Genomic DNA, 17,026 nt, shown 5'->3' on the forward strand with positions numbered 1-17,026 from the left:
CAATCATCTAATTGGGTTGTTCAATCATCTAATACTTATTCAACTAACTTGTCAATGTTGAAGGTTGATAAGCCAAAGGTTGATTATCACAACCTTCCTCGGAAAGAGCTTCAAAATCTGTGTAAGAAACGTGGAATACCTGCAAATAAAACAAATTCCTTTATGGCAGATGCTCTTACTTCAATTTTGAAGGGATTTGCCACTATTATTTCTGTTTGAATCCATTTAAACAATTTAACTAAAATAGTTTTTAAACTTAAATCATGTGGAGCAGAAGGGTATACCTGAGCAGATACAGGAAAGTGTAATCTTTAACTTTGCCCATCACATATTTATTTGAAACCAGAATTTGAAATTAATTATATGATAAGCTATATGTTATACTTGATAATTGCATTCTGATTTCACTTGTCATTGGAAAAGCGTGGGTTGTTTAGTCATCTAATATTGTTTCTTCAGTAGGGTTGTTTAGACATCTAATACTTACTCAACTAACTCTTCAATGTTGAAGGTTGATAAGCCCGAGGTTGATTATTACAGCCTTTCCCGGAAAGAGCTTCAAAATCTGTGTAAGAAACATGGAATACCTGCAAATAAAACAAATTCCTTTATGGCAGATGCTCTTACTTCGATCTTGAAGGTATTTGCCACTACTATTTCTGTTTGAATCTATTTAAACAATTTAATCTAAATACCTTTTAAACATAAATAATCTGGAGCAGAAGGGTATACAAAAAGAGATACAGGAAACTGTAATCAGTAACTTCTGCCCATCACATATATATTTGAAGCCAAAATTTGAAATTAATTATAATATAATCTATATTGTATATATGATAATTCTATTTTGATTTCACTTGTCATTGGAAAAGCTTGGTTCGTTCAGTCATCTAATATTGACTCTTTGATAGGGTTGTTCAGTCATCCAATATTGATTTTTTGATAGGGTTGTTCAGTCATTTAATATTGATTATTTAATAGGGTTGTTCAGTCATCTAATACTTATTCAACTAACTCTTCAATGTTGAAGGTTGATAAAACAAATGAGTTTGGCTCAGCAACGACTACAACCTTACCTGAGGATGTAGGGAACAAATCTGTTTCCTCTATATTAAAAATACTCAATTATACGGAAGATTTCACTGCATCAAAATTTCCTTGTGAAAGTACATTTTTCTCTTTGGAAATTCAATCTCAAAGAAAAGAACCGATTGAGGAAGATGCTATCCCTTCAACAGTGGATACCTATATTGAAGAGTTCACTGGAGAAAATCCAAAGACAGAAACTGCAGCAATTGATAACATTAATGCAACTAAGACATCTGAAGCAGAAAACGTTCTATTGTATATTGCATCATTGGGTACTGATGATTGGAAAGAACTTTACCATCAGGGTAATCAGCAAATTGCACCTGGTCCAGACACTCCTATAGCCCTTCATGAGGATGCGTTGGTATGGGTATTCTTTTCAAATAATATCTTTTTATGTTTTGGTTACCTTTTGAATTCTTGACCATGTAGTATCTTTTTGTGGCAAATCAAAATTTGAAGTTATAAATCTAGTGATCTTTTTATAACATTAGATTGTATTTTTACTGCTTATGTTTTCCTCTCTTGGATGATCAGGAGGAGCTTTGCCAACAGGCTAAATTTGTTACAAAAACTGCCTATTCTATAGATGAACCTGCCAGTCCACATGCTTATGTTGAAGCAGTATCTGCAATGACTCCTATCAAAGATGGATGTCAAGATGTTGAAATGTTGGATCAAGAGTTGCACTGTTATTGTAGCGAAAGCCCCAAAAACAAACCAGACAATGAACACAATTTTCATCTTGCAGAGGTGTGTTATTTTCCTAAAATACTAAAAAGGAAAAGGACTTTTGATGCTTGCAGCCCCTCAATTTGTTGCAATCAAAATATTAGATGATTTTCTTTTTAATGCTGGGTGAATGAGCCTCTAGGCCCAAAGATAGGTGATTTTTATTTTGTGCAGATGAGAGGCTCTAGATAGGCCACACTTATTAGGTGAAATATTAGGTGAAATTTGTTATGGTGGATATTTGGGTTTTTGTTTTCATTATATGCAGTTATACGTAGAAGAATATCTAGAAAATTGTCTGAAGTGTTGGCTTCCAATTTCTTACAGTTGTTAAGCATTGTGAATTCTTAATTTTAACTTTTTGCTGGTTAGTTTATAAGTTTGTCGTATTTACTATTGATATTTATAGATATTGAACTTAACTCATGATTATGGGGAAGTCTTTCAGCACTGGTCTAGGTTAATTTGTGCATATTTTTCTTTCTTTTCCTTGGTAAAAAGCAAAGCTTGATGCAGTTTATTTTTTACAGGACTATCAGAATAGTGACAAGAAAGTTGAGAGGTTAGCAATGCCTTGAACGCTCAAGATGTTTTGTATAGAGTTCTGTTCAACTGTAAACAAATTCTCAAATCTTTATCTTTTATTTCAGTGTGTCACAGATGAATTGTCTCCATGATTCTCATGAGCAAGTGCACAAGAAAAGCCTGTTGCTAGATTTACAAGCTGAAGAGAGTAGAAGAATTTCAAGGTTGGATGACTATAAGAAGATTCCATTTGGTAAATGTTTACGAGGCATGAACAATTTAGCAAGAGCTGCTACCTTACGAGCAGACATCCTAGCCAAAAGAAGGGGATTACCTGTTGTGGGAAATAGTTCTGCTTATTCACAATCTACTTCTACATTTCATAATCTTCCTTACCAGAGCCAAAATGTACAAGAGAACAAATCCATTTCTTCTATATTAAAAATACACAATAATAGGGAAGATTTCAGTGCATCAAAATTTCCTTATGGAAGTACATTTTTCTCTTTGGAAATTCAATCTCAAAGAAAAGAACCGATTGAGGAAGATGCTATCCCTTCAACAGTGGATACCTATACCAAAGAGTTCACTGGAGAAAATCCAAAGACAGACACTGCAGCAATTGAGAACAATAATAAAGCTAAGACCTTTGAAGCAGAAAACGTTCTATTGCATATTGCATCATTGAGTACAGATGCTCGGAAAGAGCTTTACCATCATGCTAATCAGCAAACTGAACCTGGTCGAGACACTCGTATAGCCCTTTATGAGGATGTGTTGGTATGGATATTCTTTTTAGATAAAATCTTTTTATTGTTTAGTTACCTTTTGAATTCTTGATCATGTAGTATCAGTATTTTTGTGGCAAATCAAAATTTGAAGTTTTAAATCTAGTGATCTTTTTATAACATCAGGTTGTATTTTTCCTGCTTATGTTTTCCTCTCTTGGATGATCAGGGGGAGCTTTGCCAACAGGCTAAATTTGTTACTAGAAAGGGTGATGGATATTCACTGTGTTTCACATCCAGTTCCTCTCTTTGTAAAGATGTGAATGATAGGCTGGATAATGATACCAAAATATATAGTCATGGCGAGGAAACAACAATTAATGTGCAAAGAGTAGATCATTGGGGTCAGGTGAGTTGTATACTAGAGAAGTATATCCTATTTGGTCAGAATATGATCCTTCCTTCTTATCCTTGTTATCCATAGCCCTTGATAAGGATGTGTTGTTATGGACTTTCTTTTTATCATTTGGCCACCTTTTGAATTCTTGATCATTTAGTATCTAGTGATTCTTTTATAATCTTAGGTGACATTTTTCCTTTTTCGGATTATCAGGAAGAGCTTTGTCAACAGGCTAAATTTGTTACTAGAATTGGTGATGAATATTCACTGGGTACCACATCCATTTCCTCTCTTTGTAAAGATGTGAATGATAGGCTGGACCATGATAATGGAATATACGCTAATGATGAGCGGACAACAGTTGATATGCAAAGATTGGATCATTTGGGTCAGGTGAGTTGTATACAAATAGAAATATCTCCTATTTGTTCAGAATTTGTCCCTCCTTTTCGTTAGGCCACAACATTATTTGATGATGACCGTGTGGTATTTTTGACTTCTGCAGCAGATTTATTTTTGAAGCTTGCTCAATTCAGTGGTCTGAATGTTATACGTCTGCTGTTTTTAATGGTTATATGTCTCTCATTTGGTTTGTTGATGATCAGGAAAAACATTGTCAACAGAGTAAAGTTGTTACCAGAAATGCTGATGAGGAATCCTTACATTGCACATCCAGCCTTTCTCCTTGTTCTGTAGTGAATGTGGGTGACACCCACAAAGACAAGTTTTCTCCTGGTCACGAGGAGAGGTCAATTCATGTTGAAGGAGTAGACCTTTTGTCTCAGGTAATTACATAACTAAGGAGACATCCCTATTACGCTGCTTCACTTGTGGTATGATCTCCCTGTTGAATTTATATTGTTGTTATCTTTTGACTGTCAGATAGCATAGTGGCTGGAATATTGGTATCTCAAACATCGAAACAATGAGCAACCACATGCTCATATTGCTTGGTATTTTGTTGGTTTTTTTTCACTTATTTAGTTAGTTGATCTTTTGGATTTCAGGAGAAAGAGATAGACATGAGAGATCAGGAAGAAAATGATATCGATCCAGCACTATTATTATATTGTGAAAGGCTGAAAAATCACCATGATAATGATAAGAATAGCCAGAGGCACATTGACACTGATGACAGAAAAGATTTGTTTGCAATGGAAATGGTTATAGATGATGAAATAGTGAAACATGATCAACCATGCAACCAACCATCATTTTGTAGAGGAAATGACGAGGAAATTGACATTGATGACAGAAAGGATTTGTTTGGAAAGGAAATGGCTGTAGATGATGAAACAGTGAAACATGATCAACCATGCAACCAACCACCATCTTGTAGAGGAAATGATGAAGTTAAGAAAAGTATGGTCAAGATTCAGACAAATCAAGTTTCTAACAAGTCTTCTTCATTTCAGCTTTTTGTCCGCCACGTTAATGGGGTTAAGCAATTTGTTGACCTTGAAAATTCTAGTTCATCAGAATGGATGAAACCCAATAAATGTGAGCTTTCTGAGTTAAAATCAGCAAGCTGTAAAACCATCAGCAAAGTTGATGTGACAGCAGAAAGCAGGAAAATTATGTCAGATAAGATCACTGATTTTCAGCTACAGAGTTCAGATTTTGAGAGGTTTTCAGATCAAAATCCAACTACATGCTCTTCAAAATTCCTTGGAAGCCAGAATTTTGGTTCCATGTTGCCCATTACTAAGAAATTAAATGTCTGTAGGGAGCTGAGACGCACCTCTTCATTACTTATACCTCCACATGGTGCAAATAGAGGCTTATATCCTTTAATGACTAGGAAATCAAGCAGGCTCTCATATACTTTCACGTCTCCAAAGAATACAATAAATGAATTTTGCTGAGAAGGTTCCTAATAATAGGAACAACACAGATTATTCGTTAAAGTTAAATTTTATTAAGTCTTGCATATTAGAGACTGAATATGGACCTACTGAAAAGGTCAGAGAGAGTCAAACAAGACACCAGGGACAATTAAAGATCCCTCTGAGAGGGAAGTTTAAAGAAAAAGCAGTGGAAGTTGCCAAGACAAAAGCATTTGTTCAATGGAATGACAATGACTCAGGTAACTTACTAGATTTAAATTGGATCAACTCTTACATGTTGGAGACTGAAGATGGATATATTAAATGTGTGGAAGGCAGAAAAGACACCAGGAACAGTTTAAGACTTCTTTGAGTGGGAATTCTAAAGAAAAGGCAATGAAATTTGCTAAGAAAATGGCCTTTGTTCAATGTAATGAGGCCTTTAAAAAGGGGAATCACCACAGTAAATTAGCTCCCTTTCAAAGGGAATTACTGCAGCTTTTGGCTTTCTCTCTTCCTTCAGCACTAGCAGCGATTGAAAACTGTGTTGCCAATTTTATGTGTTTGGATCTTTTATAGATGTAAGTATTCTTTTGGAACACATCTCACTTATTCTTTTAAACTCTATTGTAATTGACTCATTACTTATGTTTGTCTTTTACACATCTTACTTATTCCTTTGAGCTCCTGTATAATTGTCTCAGTTACTAACACATCTTATTTATTCCTTTAAACTCCTATAATAGTCGTCTCAGTTGTTCATTACTTACAGACTATTGTTTTTATATCTATATTGTATTTCCGTTATATTTCCAGGTGAGTCACAATTTAAACCATGTTGAAATGCCCCTTAAGCAAAAGTTTTCTGCTTTGTAATAAGTTAGTAATAATCTTATTGACTACTTAATGCAAATATTTATTTCCATATCTAATTTATATGAGTTGTGCAGCACTTTTTGTGGCTACATAAAGATTTTTATTGTTCAAATTTCTTGTATTATGTCTTGGTTTGCAGGATTATTCATCAGATTTGTGTTATTCTGGCACCTAATCATTCAATTTTCATCCTACTAAGGTACTTACCAAATGATGGTTACTGTTTATGGAAAAGTCATATCGATTTGTATTTCATTTTTCTTTGTGAGATTTGGATAGGTTCGTCCGAATTCCTTAGGTATGGGCAAATGCCATTCTACAGCTGCCTTTCATTTTCTTCATTTTCGATCATTAAGATGTGTTTTCCATAGGGATCCACGCCTGTAAAGAAAACACTAACATAAAGGCTTTAAGCCAATTTGAAACAAATTGAAGCTAAGAAAAATACCATAATCCACCAGGCTAAGACATAGGTTCAACCCCTACCTAACCCGTTGGCTTTGGGATCTTTCTTAGAAGACCCAGATTTTCAATTGGATACCAAAATAAAGTCCCCATCCACTTCTACTGTAGCATCGACAACTGGTACAAATATTAGTGACTATCACAACATCACATTCAGTTGGAACATGAACACATGAAACATTATCCAATTGAGAGAGAGCTAGGGAGGATGTTGGTACAAACATCCACAAGAGGTGAGCAATCGACCTGCAACGATCCCATTGAAGATGCTAAAGGAATATCTTTAGTCTCTGAAATGCCATTCAAAACTTGCTTCTCATGTGGCACCATAGAGGGTTTAATCTAGCTTCATAAGATTACTGAAGAGCCAAAGGAACAAAGTAGAGGCATATCATAGAGGGTTTAATCTAGCTTCATAAGTTGCTGAAGAGCTAAAGGAGCAAACAAACTAGAGGCATTTTAAAACTTGTATGATGCGACATGAAAATGACCATTATGTGACCATACTGAGTACTTCACTTTAAGCCCAACTTTAGGTGGCGGATCTTTCAAAGTATCCATCTCAACCTGAATACAAGCAAAGTGGTATGGGTGAAAGCAAAAGATTCCATAGCAATTGATCTAAATCTCTCGGCGCGAAGCCCTACACCTATTAGCACCTCTTTGAACGACTATTGTAATGTTCCCCAATTCAGAACATAAAGATATACGCTTAAGATAAGATTTAATTAAAGATTTTAAAAACTTATTATTACGAAAACAATTAATTACAAGCATATCGATTAATAGCAATACCGCTGCAAATCATCATCTATATACCCGAGATAACTAGAATGAGGACTTTCAACAACGATTTGAATATAATCTACTTATAAAGAATCGTAGGCCATGACCTTCAAAGAACTTATAGTCATTTCTCTAAAGACCGCCGAAGACTCCTTATTGGAGTTCGGTAGAAGACTATATAGTTATTCGATTAATTAAGAGCATATGTGGCAGCGACACAATCTGCCAGAGATGACAGCAACCATCTTGTGAAGAGATGAAGTAGTATTGACAGCAATAAAGGAATATCCGATTTCATCAAATTTCGCCACCTAATAATATAGATTTGGTTAATAGTACCGGATGTAGGAAGCCATCGAGATACTTGGCGGAAATATGGATATTTCATCTCTTCTGTATCGCGATATTAAGAGTCGCGTGGTGGACTTTACGGCATGGTGAATATGGACGTAAGGAGAAGCGTGGAGCCAATATCGGAAATTTAGGCCCGACATCTGAACCGGATATCTTTGGTTGGGATTCTCCTCTGAAAAGTCATTGCCAGCCGTTGGAGATGGTCATCTTCCGGGAAGAAGATTACGATTGAAAACGGCTGCTAATCCAACCATCGGTCAATCATATCGGGTTAGGCAAATCGATGTTAAATTGCATTTAGAAATCCAAAACAATAATTCTAGAAAAACAGGGATCTTTTCGGTAGAGTGGACTGTCTCCGTGAGACGGTTTCCTTTCACCTGTACGGACAGTATAGAAAGTGCACTTAACTAATCACAATCAAACTATTGAGCATCGATTAGTCCTTAAGAGATGGTTAGGACAAATAACTGACACGCCTGAAGAGATGCGATTAAGGAATGGTATGTCTATTCATGATCGAAGGATGCAACCATTCACCCTATATGGTATTTAATTTCACTTCAGGAGGGGTATGGAGGACATCGGGGAATTCTTAGAGGGACTATCACCAATCGAGAAAAGTAACCTTAGGGCTCTTAACTTTTGGATAAAGCACAGCAACAACACCCCCCTCAATATCAAGTATGTATCTCTTCATCCGTTACAACATCATACATTAAGGGAGATGGAAACACTTGAACTCTCATACCTCATCGATAAATCAGACATCACAGAAATCAAGAGGGAATGGTATTATTTATTTAGGCCAGTTGGATCTGCTCAGTAAGAGTTGATGCTGGTGGCATTATAGGTATCAAGCAATAATAATACAGAGCATAAAAGGCACCAAGGGATTGCAAATAGTGAAGTTGTATCTCAGAAACATACGGACAATTGATAGAGTAAGAGGAAGAATCTCAGAAATTGTCTCATTTTTCATGTAAGGCAATAAGGGGACATCACGACTATGTCAAAGGGTTGGAGTCTGGATACTGCAGTTTCATTAGTAGAGTATACTTCTCACAAAATCACAAGCTATCCTCAAATCTCTATCCTGACCATATATGATTGTCCTATATTAGTGTGATCTGAACTGGGAAATCTTTTGAAGTATCCAACTCAACTTGAATACAAGAAAAAATGGTATTGGTGAAAGCAGAATTTTCCATATGATTTGCCATAACTCTCTCCCAAGGGACTTCCTAAGGAAAAAAATCCCTGCATAGGTTTAAATATCTACATTGTTCTCCATTAGAGGCTTCTATTTACTTGACATTCCATATTTTCATATGAGAGACATAGGCCAAAAGTGATTAGATCCACATATTCGGCATAACAACCCCCCTTGCAAGTTTTCTACCTGAAAAGCTTAGAGTTATCTCTGAATAGTTCAAAAGAAACAACATCTACAGAAGTAGATGCTGCAATCCTCAAGTCTTCAACAACTGAAGCAAAAGACTCCTTAGGAGAAGAAAGAAACTTAATTGTTTTGCCCCACCGCCTTTAGCCTAGTTGGCCATCCACTTTTAACCTTGGCACCGATTGCTAAACTACCATGTACAGTACAGATGTAAATCAGAGGTAGAAATTTCTATTGCCAGAAGGCCAAAATTCCAGTTGCCAGTAGGGATTACTTTGCCACCTTGGGTTTTCACCAGCTGGGATGGTAGTCAGGTAGAAATTTCTATTGACAGCAGCCGACATAGAGGGATGTGAAACGGTTTTCACCAACAGAGACCTGGGCTGCGACAAAGACAGAACAGCCATGCCATACATAAAGACAACTTTCAAAATCTGCTTCCTATTCAAATAGACTGTCATACTAGCAGAGGCAAAACAGCTTGAAGCTGCCAGATCTAATAATAAACACAGCTTTTGTTGATTGGAGCCACAACACCAGGATCAGCATAACAAATCCTCGAACCTAGGGAAGAACCATTTTTAGGGCTTGGAATGCAATAGCTATGGGAGGTTCAACACCCATTTTTCTAATGATTCTCAATTCTAATAAAAAGATGGTTACCATCTGCTATGATCAATTCTAGTCTCATTTTCTTGCATCAAATATGAAAACATTTCAATTGTACTTGTCCAAAGCAACTCACTGGAGTTAGTGGGGTGCAAAAGAAAATATTATAGTATGCCAATTCTACACTAGTGACTGATTTTCAATGCCATATAATTTGTATATTAAATATAATTACTATTCTAGTAAGTTCTAAATATAATGACCCTTTAGTAAGTTAAAATAATGATGATTACCACCTCCAGAGATCAATTCATCTCTTATTTTCCTGCATCAAATTATGATGACGCTGCTTTTTAAATGAATTGGTCTAAAGGCACTCGTTGGAGTTCCTGGGATGAAGGCATTTTGTTACATATATCAGTATTGTTCAGTGATATATAATCAGTATATGTTTCTTTAATTAGACAAAGAATAAGAGTGACTGAGATTTGATTAGTAGCTATTTCTTTTAAGCATTATATGGAAGAGCGGACCTATAGTGATGGTGAAGATGGATACTGTTCATTTTTTAGGTTTTTCCTCCTTCAAATTAATGTACACAAACTTGCATTTTAGGTCACAGTCAAGCCAAATGCCAATTTGGTATATAAGGCATCCCTTACAAATTTTCATGTACAGCTGAATGGTGGATGGCATTTGATACAAGATCCCATCATTTAAAGATATTATCTTTTTCAAGAGTACTTCGATCTGGACGAGCAGACATGGATGATGAAGATGGACATGGAAAATATTTTAGCTTTTTCTTCAAAAGTAATGTACACGAACTTGTATTTTAGGTAGAGTGTTCCACGGGGATGTGTCTCCTCCCCCGAAGGCCCATGCTCCCGAAACTTAGGCCCTTTGTCCCCCATCCCTGAATCCCGTCCCCACGTCCCCGTCTCCCCACCACCAACGGCCGTGGACCATTTCAGTCAAGCCAAATGCCAATATGGCATATGAAGCTTCCCTTGTGATTTTTTTTTTCATTTCTAAACTCCATGATCAAGAGTGGGACTACACCAACCATGCCAATCCGCTTGCACCTGGAGTACATAATAGTTATTTTATGCATTTTATATGAGTGCAGACAGGATGAAATATTATTTGGTAAAGTTTTGTTTATTCAACATGTTATGCATGGTTGTGAGCTTCTAATCAATCAAATCCTTTTACCCACCAAAATGAAATTATACATAAAAACTGATGTAGGCATATGAAGCTACATTATGTAGTCAAGTCGCAATAACTGACTGCAAAGCCAACACAAAATTATTAACTCATACATATAATTTTACTGTTTGGAAAACCACATTGCTCACATGACAACAAAATTTCGGTGTTTTCTTCAAGCTCTCTCAATTTAAGGAGCCAACATTTCCTTCATTAGGGCCAGTATCATAGGCTAAGCCACTTCTGTGAAACAGACCATCAGTTATTTGCAGATTCTTTTTGGTTGAAGTTTGGTTGAAATCAGGAATCATCTCATCTCTTTTTGTTTCTGGAAATCAATTAACAGCCCAACTTATAATGGTTCCTGTCTACAATGATAAACAGCAAGGGGCACTGAACTTTTAAAGGCAAACACTGCCATCCTTATTAATCTACAGTTAATTTTGGCAGGCTACTGTTTTTAACCAGAACCTAGTTACTTAAGTTTTGTCTTTGGATGATGGACCAAAACAAGATTGAGCTACGGTAACTGCTTAAAATTCAATTTGCAGGCTGTTGTTCCTAGCCAGAACCTAGTTACTTAGATTTTGGTACGCTAATGTGTCATTTGTCTTTGACACAGCTAGGATAACCTTCCTACAGTTCATTTTGGCAGGCTACCGTTCTTAACCAGAAGCTAGTTCCTTAAGTTCATTTTGGCAGGCTACAATTCTTGACCTGAAGCGAGTTCCTTAAGATTTATCCAGTACCAGCTTCGGTTGCTTATGTGTATACATGTCTTTTTTTGATGGCCAAATCATAATTGAGCTAGGCTGATCCCTGAGATTTGTCTTGGCAGAGCGATCCTTAGTCAGAACTTATATTTTCGTGCGGTCAGTCTAGGTTGCTTATGCTAATCCCTAAGATTTGTCTTGGTGTGGTATAGACTATAGTTCAAATAAAGACTAAACTGTGTTATGCTTGTTGGAATCAACATGAAATCCATATTGAGAGTGAACTATTGTTTCTTAGGGACATTGAATTTGTTTTCATAAGATTTCTTGAAATCCTTTTCCAATGACTGTCTTTAACATGTTTATGTGGTATAGACTATAGACTATAGTTCAATTTGAGACTAAACTGTGTTATGCTTGTTGGAATCAAAAGGATTCCAATTCAAATCTTATTGAGAATGAATTGTTGTTTCATAGGTACATTGAATTTGTTTTCATAAGATTTCTTTAAATCCTTTTCAAATGAATTACTGTCTAACACGTCTTTGACATGGTTATGTGCAGGTGAGACTTCCTGAACTGGCCTTCCAATTCTGAGAAATTATCTTACTGTCATTGATTGCAACTTTTGCGATAGCTCTTTCTCATGTTTAGCTTGAAATTGCAGAGTATGCTATAAGAGATATCAGAAAATACAGAAAACTGCAAGATGGGATTTGCTAGACTTCCAAGGTACGTGCCATTTTTAATAATTTTATTGGAGCTCATAATCATTTGGAATCTAATTTTAAAAACAACATATAAATGATTTGTATATTAAGGTTTACATTAATATAAGTGTTTTGTATATTTTTGTTATTTAATAACTAGTTACTTTCCCATTAGATAGTAGTTTGGGAAGTTATATTTGAAAGTCTTTATATAATGATATTCTCCAATGAACTCAACGATATAATGATTATTTCGAGTGTTTCCTGTGCAAATGTAAATGTTCTTCCATTTTTTAATATAGTATCAGAGCATTAGATAATAAGTCTTAAATTTCTCCAGAATGGAGTGATGAAAACTCAGAGGAGACCATTGCTTGTGCAGCGTACAAAGCAGAGGAAAGTGAAAGTATGCTGTGGTAGAAGAGTGTTTAATGTGCGTGGAAAACACACCCAACACTTGAAGGTATAGAGATCTCAGAAGCAAAGCATGGTGAAGAGAGCGTGGCATAGAATCTGAACTTCTTTAGTGAACAGCAAAAAAACATTCAATATTTTATTGTTGCTCCGCACCCATGAAGGAAGAAGTCCAGTGTGTGAGTTCTCACGAATCCCTGTGAACTGTTCAAAGGGCTGGCCTGTTGAAGATTTTCTTGTCACCTCGCATCCCCATTTATTTTGCTGCATACCACACATTCTATTTGAAAGCTTGCTGCAAATTGGGAATCACAGATTGATCAGTTATGTGAACAATGAAGCATAAAAGCCAATAGCAGCATTGGTAGTTAATACAGGGCTGAAAAGAAAACGGCGTAGATGCACAATTTTGAAGACTCCTATGGCAACATATAAATGTGACTTGTGCTCAGCATTTTCTATTGTTTTCATTAGATTAAACAGGTCTCTGTTGGATTGGTTCATTTTTAGTTTAAACTGTGTGAGAAATAGTTCATCATCAATGCTTGGTTCATATTACATGATCTATTATCATACTGAAAAAAATAGATAGAGACTAAAATTGAAAGGATAGCTGCAGATTCGTGAAAATAAATAGAGGCAGGGTGGAATATTTTTTTAGACTTATGAGATAGAAAAGGGAGGATGTGAGAAAAAACTCAAAATTCAAAACAGAAATAAATAACAATCAGAATCAATAAATTATATAACTATGTATATATTTTATTATATTATATATAAAAACTTATTTATTAGGCACTTAAATAGCATATTATATTGTTGGCCTCATGATCAAGAGAAACATGATAGTTCCATACGCATTTAATAGTATATCACCGTATCTCTTTCACCAAAGAGATAGAAACTAATAATGAATTCCCCTTCCTCAACATTTTACTTATGAAAAAAGATGACAGCTTCTTAGCTCGTTGGGTTTTTTGTAAGGCTACCAATATTGACCTCTACCCTCCACTCTTCCTCTCACCACCACCCAGCTCAAAATGCTGGCATCCTCAAATCCTTGGCCTCTAGAGCCTTTTTGATTTGTGATGATGAAAACATTGCTCAAGAAATCACTCATCTTACCCAAGTCTTTAAATTAAATGGCTACAAAACTAATCACATTGCTAGAGCCATTAAACATGCCAAGTTTTGGGCCTTCACCAAGCGTGGAGTTGTCTCCTCCACTCCCCCTTGCCCCTTACCTACTACCTCTATCCCTTATGCTGAAGGCCTATCCAACAAGATATCTAAGATCCTTCTTGAAAAAGGTCTTCATTGTACCTTCAAGTCCATATGTACTCTTAGAAAATGCATCCCTTATGCCAAAGATCCATTGGACACCTTTGAGTCTACAAAATAGTACATTGGTGAAATTGGCTGCTCTATTTCTGAGAATCAAAGAGCATTGTGTGGAATTAAGACATGAGTGAGTCCTGAAATCTGCTTTGGTGGAAACACTCCACCAAGACCAAACACCACATCCCTTTGAAGGAGACTCAAATCTTGATCAAAGAAAATAACTATTTTAAGAGATTGTATTTTTGCTTATTTATGAACTATATGTTTTTTCTCATTTGTGTGTTTTTTATATATTTAGTAAATAAAGGTAAAGAGAAAACGATACAACTAAATATATAATTGTTTATTTATTGAATTGTATTGTTTTTCTTCACCTTTATTTCTTTTCTTTATTTATATATATATTTGTTTACAATTACATATTTTTTAAATTTATTTTGCTTATTTTCTTTGTTCTTTTATTTAATTAAAATTCTATATTATTTTCTTATATCTTATTTGCATTCTAATATAATAATTTTTTGTTGTTTTAAATCTTATCAATTTCTTCTTTGGTATTTTATATATATTTCCTTTTACTTTCTTGGTTCTTTCATAGTTTATTTTCGTGTTCTTTTTTTGTAGTTTGTATTAGTCTCTTTTCTGTTTCTTTTGCAATTTTTTTTGTTTATTTGTTTGCCTTTTTCATTATTGGGATTTAATTAGTGGTTTTTATCTTTTTGGTAAAAGAGATGCAAGGTGATACTATTTAAGTGCGTATGGAACTCCTAAAGTTTTTCTCGACCATGGGGCCAACAATATAATATAATTACTATTTAAGTGCTTAATATATTAGCTGATTTTATATATAATATAATAATATATATACATAGTTATATAAATTATTTGATTATGATTGTTATTTGTTTCTTTTTTTAGTTTTGAGTTTTTCTCACACACACCTTTTCTATCTTGTAGGCCCTAGACTATTTCACTTGGCATCTATTTATTTTCATGAGTCTGCAACTATCTTTTCAATTATGCTCTCTATCTAATTCTTTCATTTTAATGATGGATAATGTAGTATGATTCGAAATGTTGATGATGGAATTTTTTCCAATACATTTTAAACCAAAAGTAAACAAATATAACATAATGGACTATGGAAATTATGTGTCTCTTAAAGGTCTTTGTTGTTCCACAGTGTTTTGCTCTATGTTGCCTAACAGTTGGAGTTGTTGTGTTTGGAACCCTTGTTACTTGTTTATGCATTATAAAATTATAAAGCAGGGTCTAAAAATAAAGGTACAACATTAATTTTATAGATATTGTTTCTTTTTTGGTATTTTTAAGTGGATTTTTTTCTACAAATGTGTTCAATTTTCATACTTGAAAACTAAAAATGAAAATGCAATTGGACAAGTAAAAATTTATGGTGAATAAAAAATGGAAAGTTGATACCACCTACCAATGTACTTAAGTTGTTAGATCTAAACAAGTTAATACTAAAAAAATGGGATTATTTGAATAAAATATTTAGAGCAAAAATAGTTAATATAAAATTTATTCTAAATCTTCAATTATTCAGATTTAAAATGGAAAATAGAATCACAATGTCAAACCATATTAGCAATTCAAGGTCTATCATTAAGTAATTAGCAAAAAGTTAAGGCTCAAATAGATGATGATAATGCTAAAGCTATTTTGTAAAATAACTTGCCTTCAAAATATGATAATGTTATCTTATATTATTCAAATAACTTCTCCAACACTAGAACATATGATTTTGGCCCATTTAAATAAGAAAAGAGACAAAATAGAAGTTGATGCTTACATGATAATATATTATAATCTCAAAGGGGAAAATGAGTTTAATTATTGTAAAAAAGGGTTACACACCTTAAACTTGCAAATATTGAGCTTGTGATATGGTTAAGGGAAAATTCAAAGACAAATCACACGATGTTAACTTAGATTGTTTTGAGGATTGTGTTGAAAATGAGGATCCATCAGATGAGGATTTTTTGAAAATTAATTGTTTTGAAGATATTAGGGATGGAGTCTTATGTTGAGCCTTGTGATATGTTTAAGGGAAAATTCAAAGACAAATCACATGATGTTAATTTAGATTGTTTTGACGATTGTGTTGAAAATGAGGATCCATCAAATGAGACTTTTTTGAAAATTAATTGTTTTGAAGATATTAGGGATGGAGTCTTATGTTGAGCCTTCACAATTGGAGGTTGATCATATATGATTGTAATGTCCTAAAATTGCGACACTTGCAATTTCGACTACATTTGGGTCTTCACGATGGCGACGCAACACTGAACCTGAATGGAGACCCCAAAACTTGTTCATGACATCGAAAACTGCATTTTTCTGCACCTTGGCATGATCCCTCCTTGCACCCTGCTGTCCTGGGAGGTGGGACCATGGCGCCCAGCGCCCTGGTCCCTGGCCCTATTTTGGGCCTGGTCTCTTTTGGGCCTCGGGTCTTTATGTTTGCAATTCGGGAAATAATGTTTCCTGGTCGGCCTAAGGTCGGAAAAATCAGTCTATCAGCAAGTATATAAACTACATTTCCTCTCCCATTTTGAGGAGGAAGGACATATGTGTGCAAGACGCGGAAGCGATATTAAAACACTCAAACATTCAAGCATTCCAGCATTCAAGCATTCTTTCAAGCAATTGAGCATTCTAAATCTCCATTCAAGGCTAAGTGTTGCATTCAAGACAAGGATTCAACCATTGAAGAGGAGATCACTTACAACTTACAACATACAACAACATTTACACCTTCGCATGTAAGAATACAAACATTCTTACAACAAGGTATCAGTACTTGTTTACATTACAATCATT

General features: G+C 34.9%; 1 protein-coding gene across 12 annotated transcripts in view; it reads left to right on the plus strand.

Moving 5' to 3' along the window:
• Nucleotides 1-15,487, plus strand: part of LOC131033384 (uncharacterized) — a 51,060-nt gene extending 35,573 nt beyond the window's left edge. For 3 of the 12 annotated variants that reach the window (XM_057964604.2, XM_057964603.2, XM_057964606.2), the window contains 11 exons: nucleotides 512-640; nucleotides 1,031-1,453; nucleotides 1,627-1,842; nucleotides 2,352-2,383; nucleotides 2,472-3,126; nucleotides 3,304-3,483; nucleotides 3,688-3,867; nucleotides 4,080-4,259; nucleotides 4,482-5,881; nucleotides 12,282-12,449; nucleotides 12,810-15,487. In XM_057964604.2, coding sequence (XP_057820587.1) covers nucleotides 512-640; nucleotides 1,031-1,453; nucleotides 1,627-1,842; nucleotides 2,352-2,383; nucleotides 2,472-3,126; nucleotides 3,304-3,483; nucleotides 3,688-3,867; nucleotides 4,080-4,259; nucleotides 4,482-5,339 — 2,853 coding nt within the window. In that variant the 3' untranslated portion in view covers nucleotides 5,340-5,881; nucleotides 12,282-12,449; nucleotides 12,810-15,487. Of the gene's footprint in view, nucleotides 1-63; nucleotides 122-274; nucleotides 641-1,030; nucleotides 1,454-1,626; nucleotides 1,843-2,351; nucleotides 2,384-2,471; nucleotides 3,127-3,303; nucleotides 3,484-3,687; nucleotides 3,868-4,079; nucleotides 4,260-4,356; nucleotides 4,428-4,481; nucleotides 5,882-6,315; nucleotides 6,376-12,281; nucleotides 12,450-12,767 lie in introns of all 12 variants that reach the window. The other 9 variants (XM_057964597.2, XM_057964608.2, XM_057964609.2 and 6 more) reach the window with 8 other exon arrangements.
• Nucleotides 15,488-17,026: the final 1,539 nt, after the last annotated feature.

This window comes from Cryptomeria japonica, chromosome 7 (assembly GCF_030272615.1).
Source record: "Cryptomeria japonica chromosome 7, Sugi_1.0, whole genome shotgun sequence".
In the NCBI taxonomy this organism is placed as follows: Eukaryota; Viridiplantae; Streptophyta; class Pinopsida; order Cupressales; family Cupressaceae; genus Cryptomeria; species Cryptomeria japonica.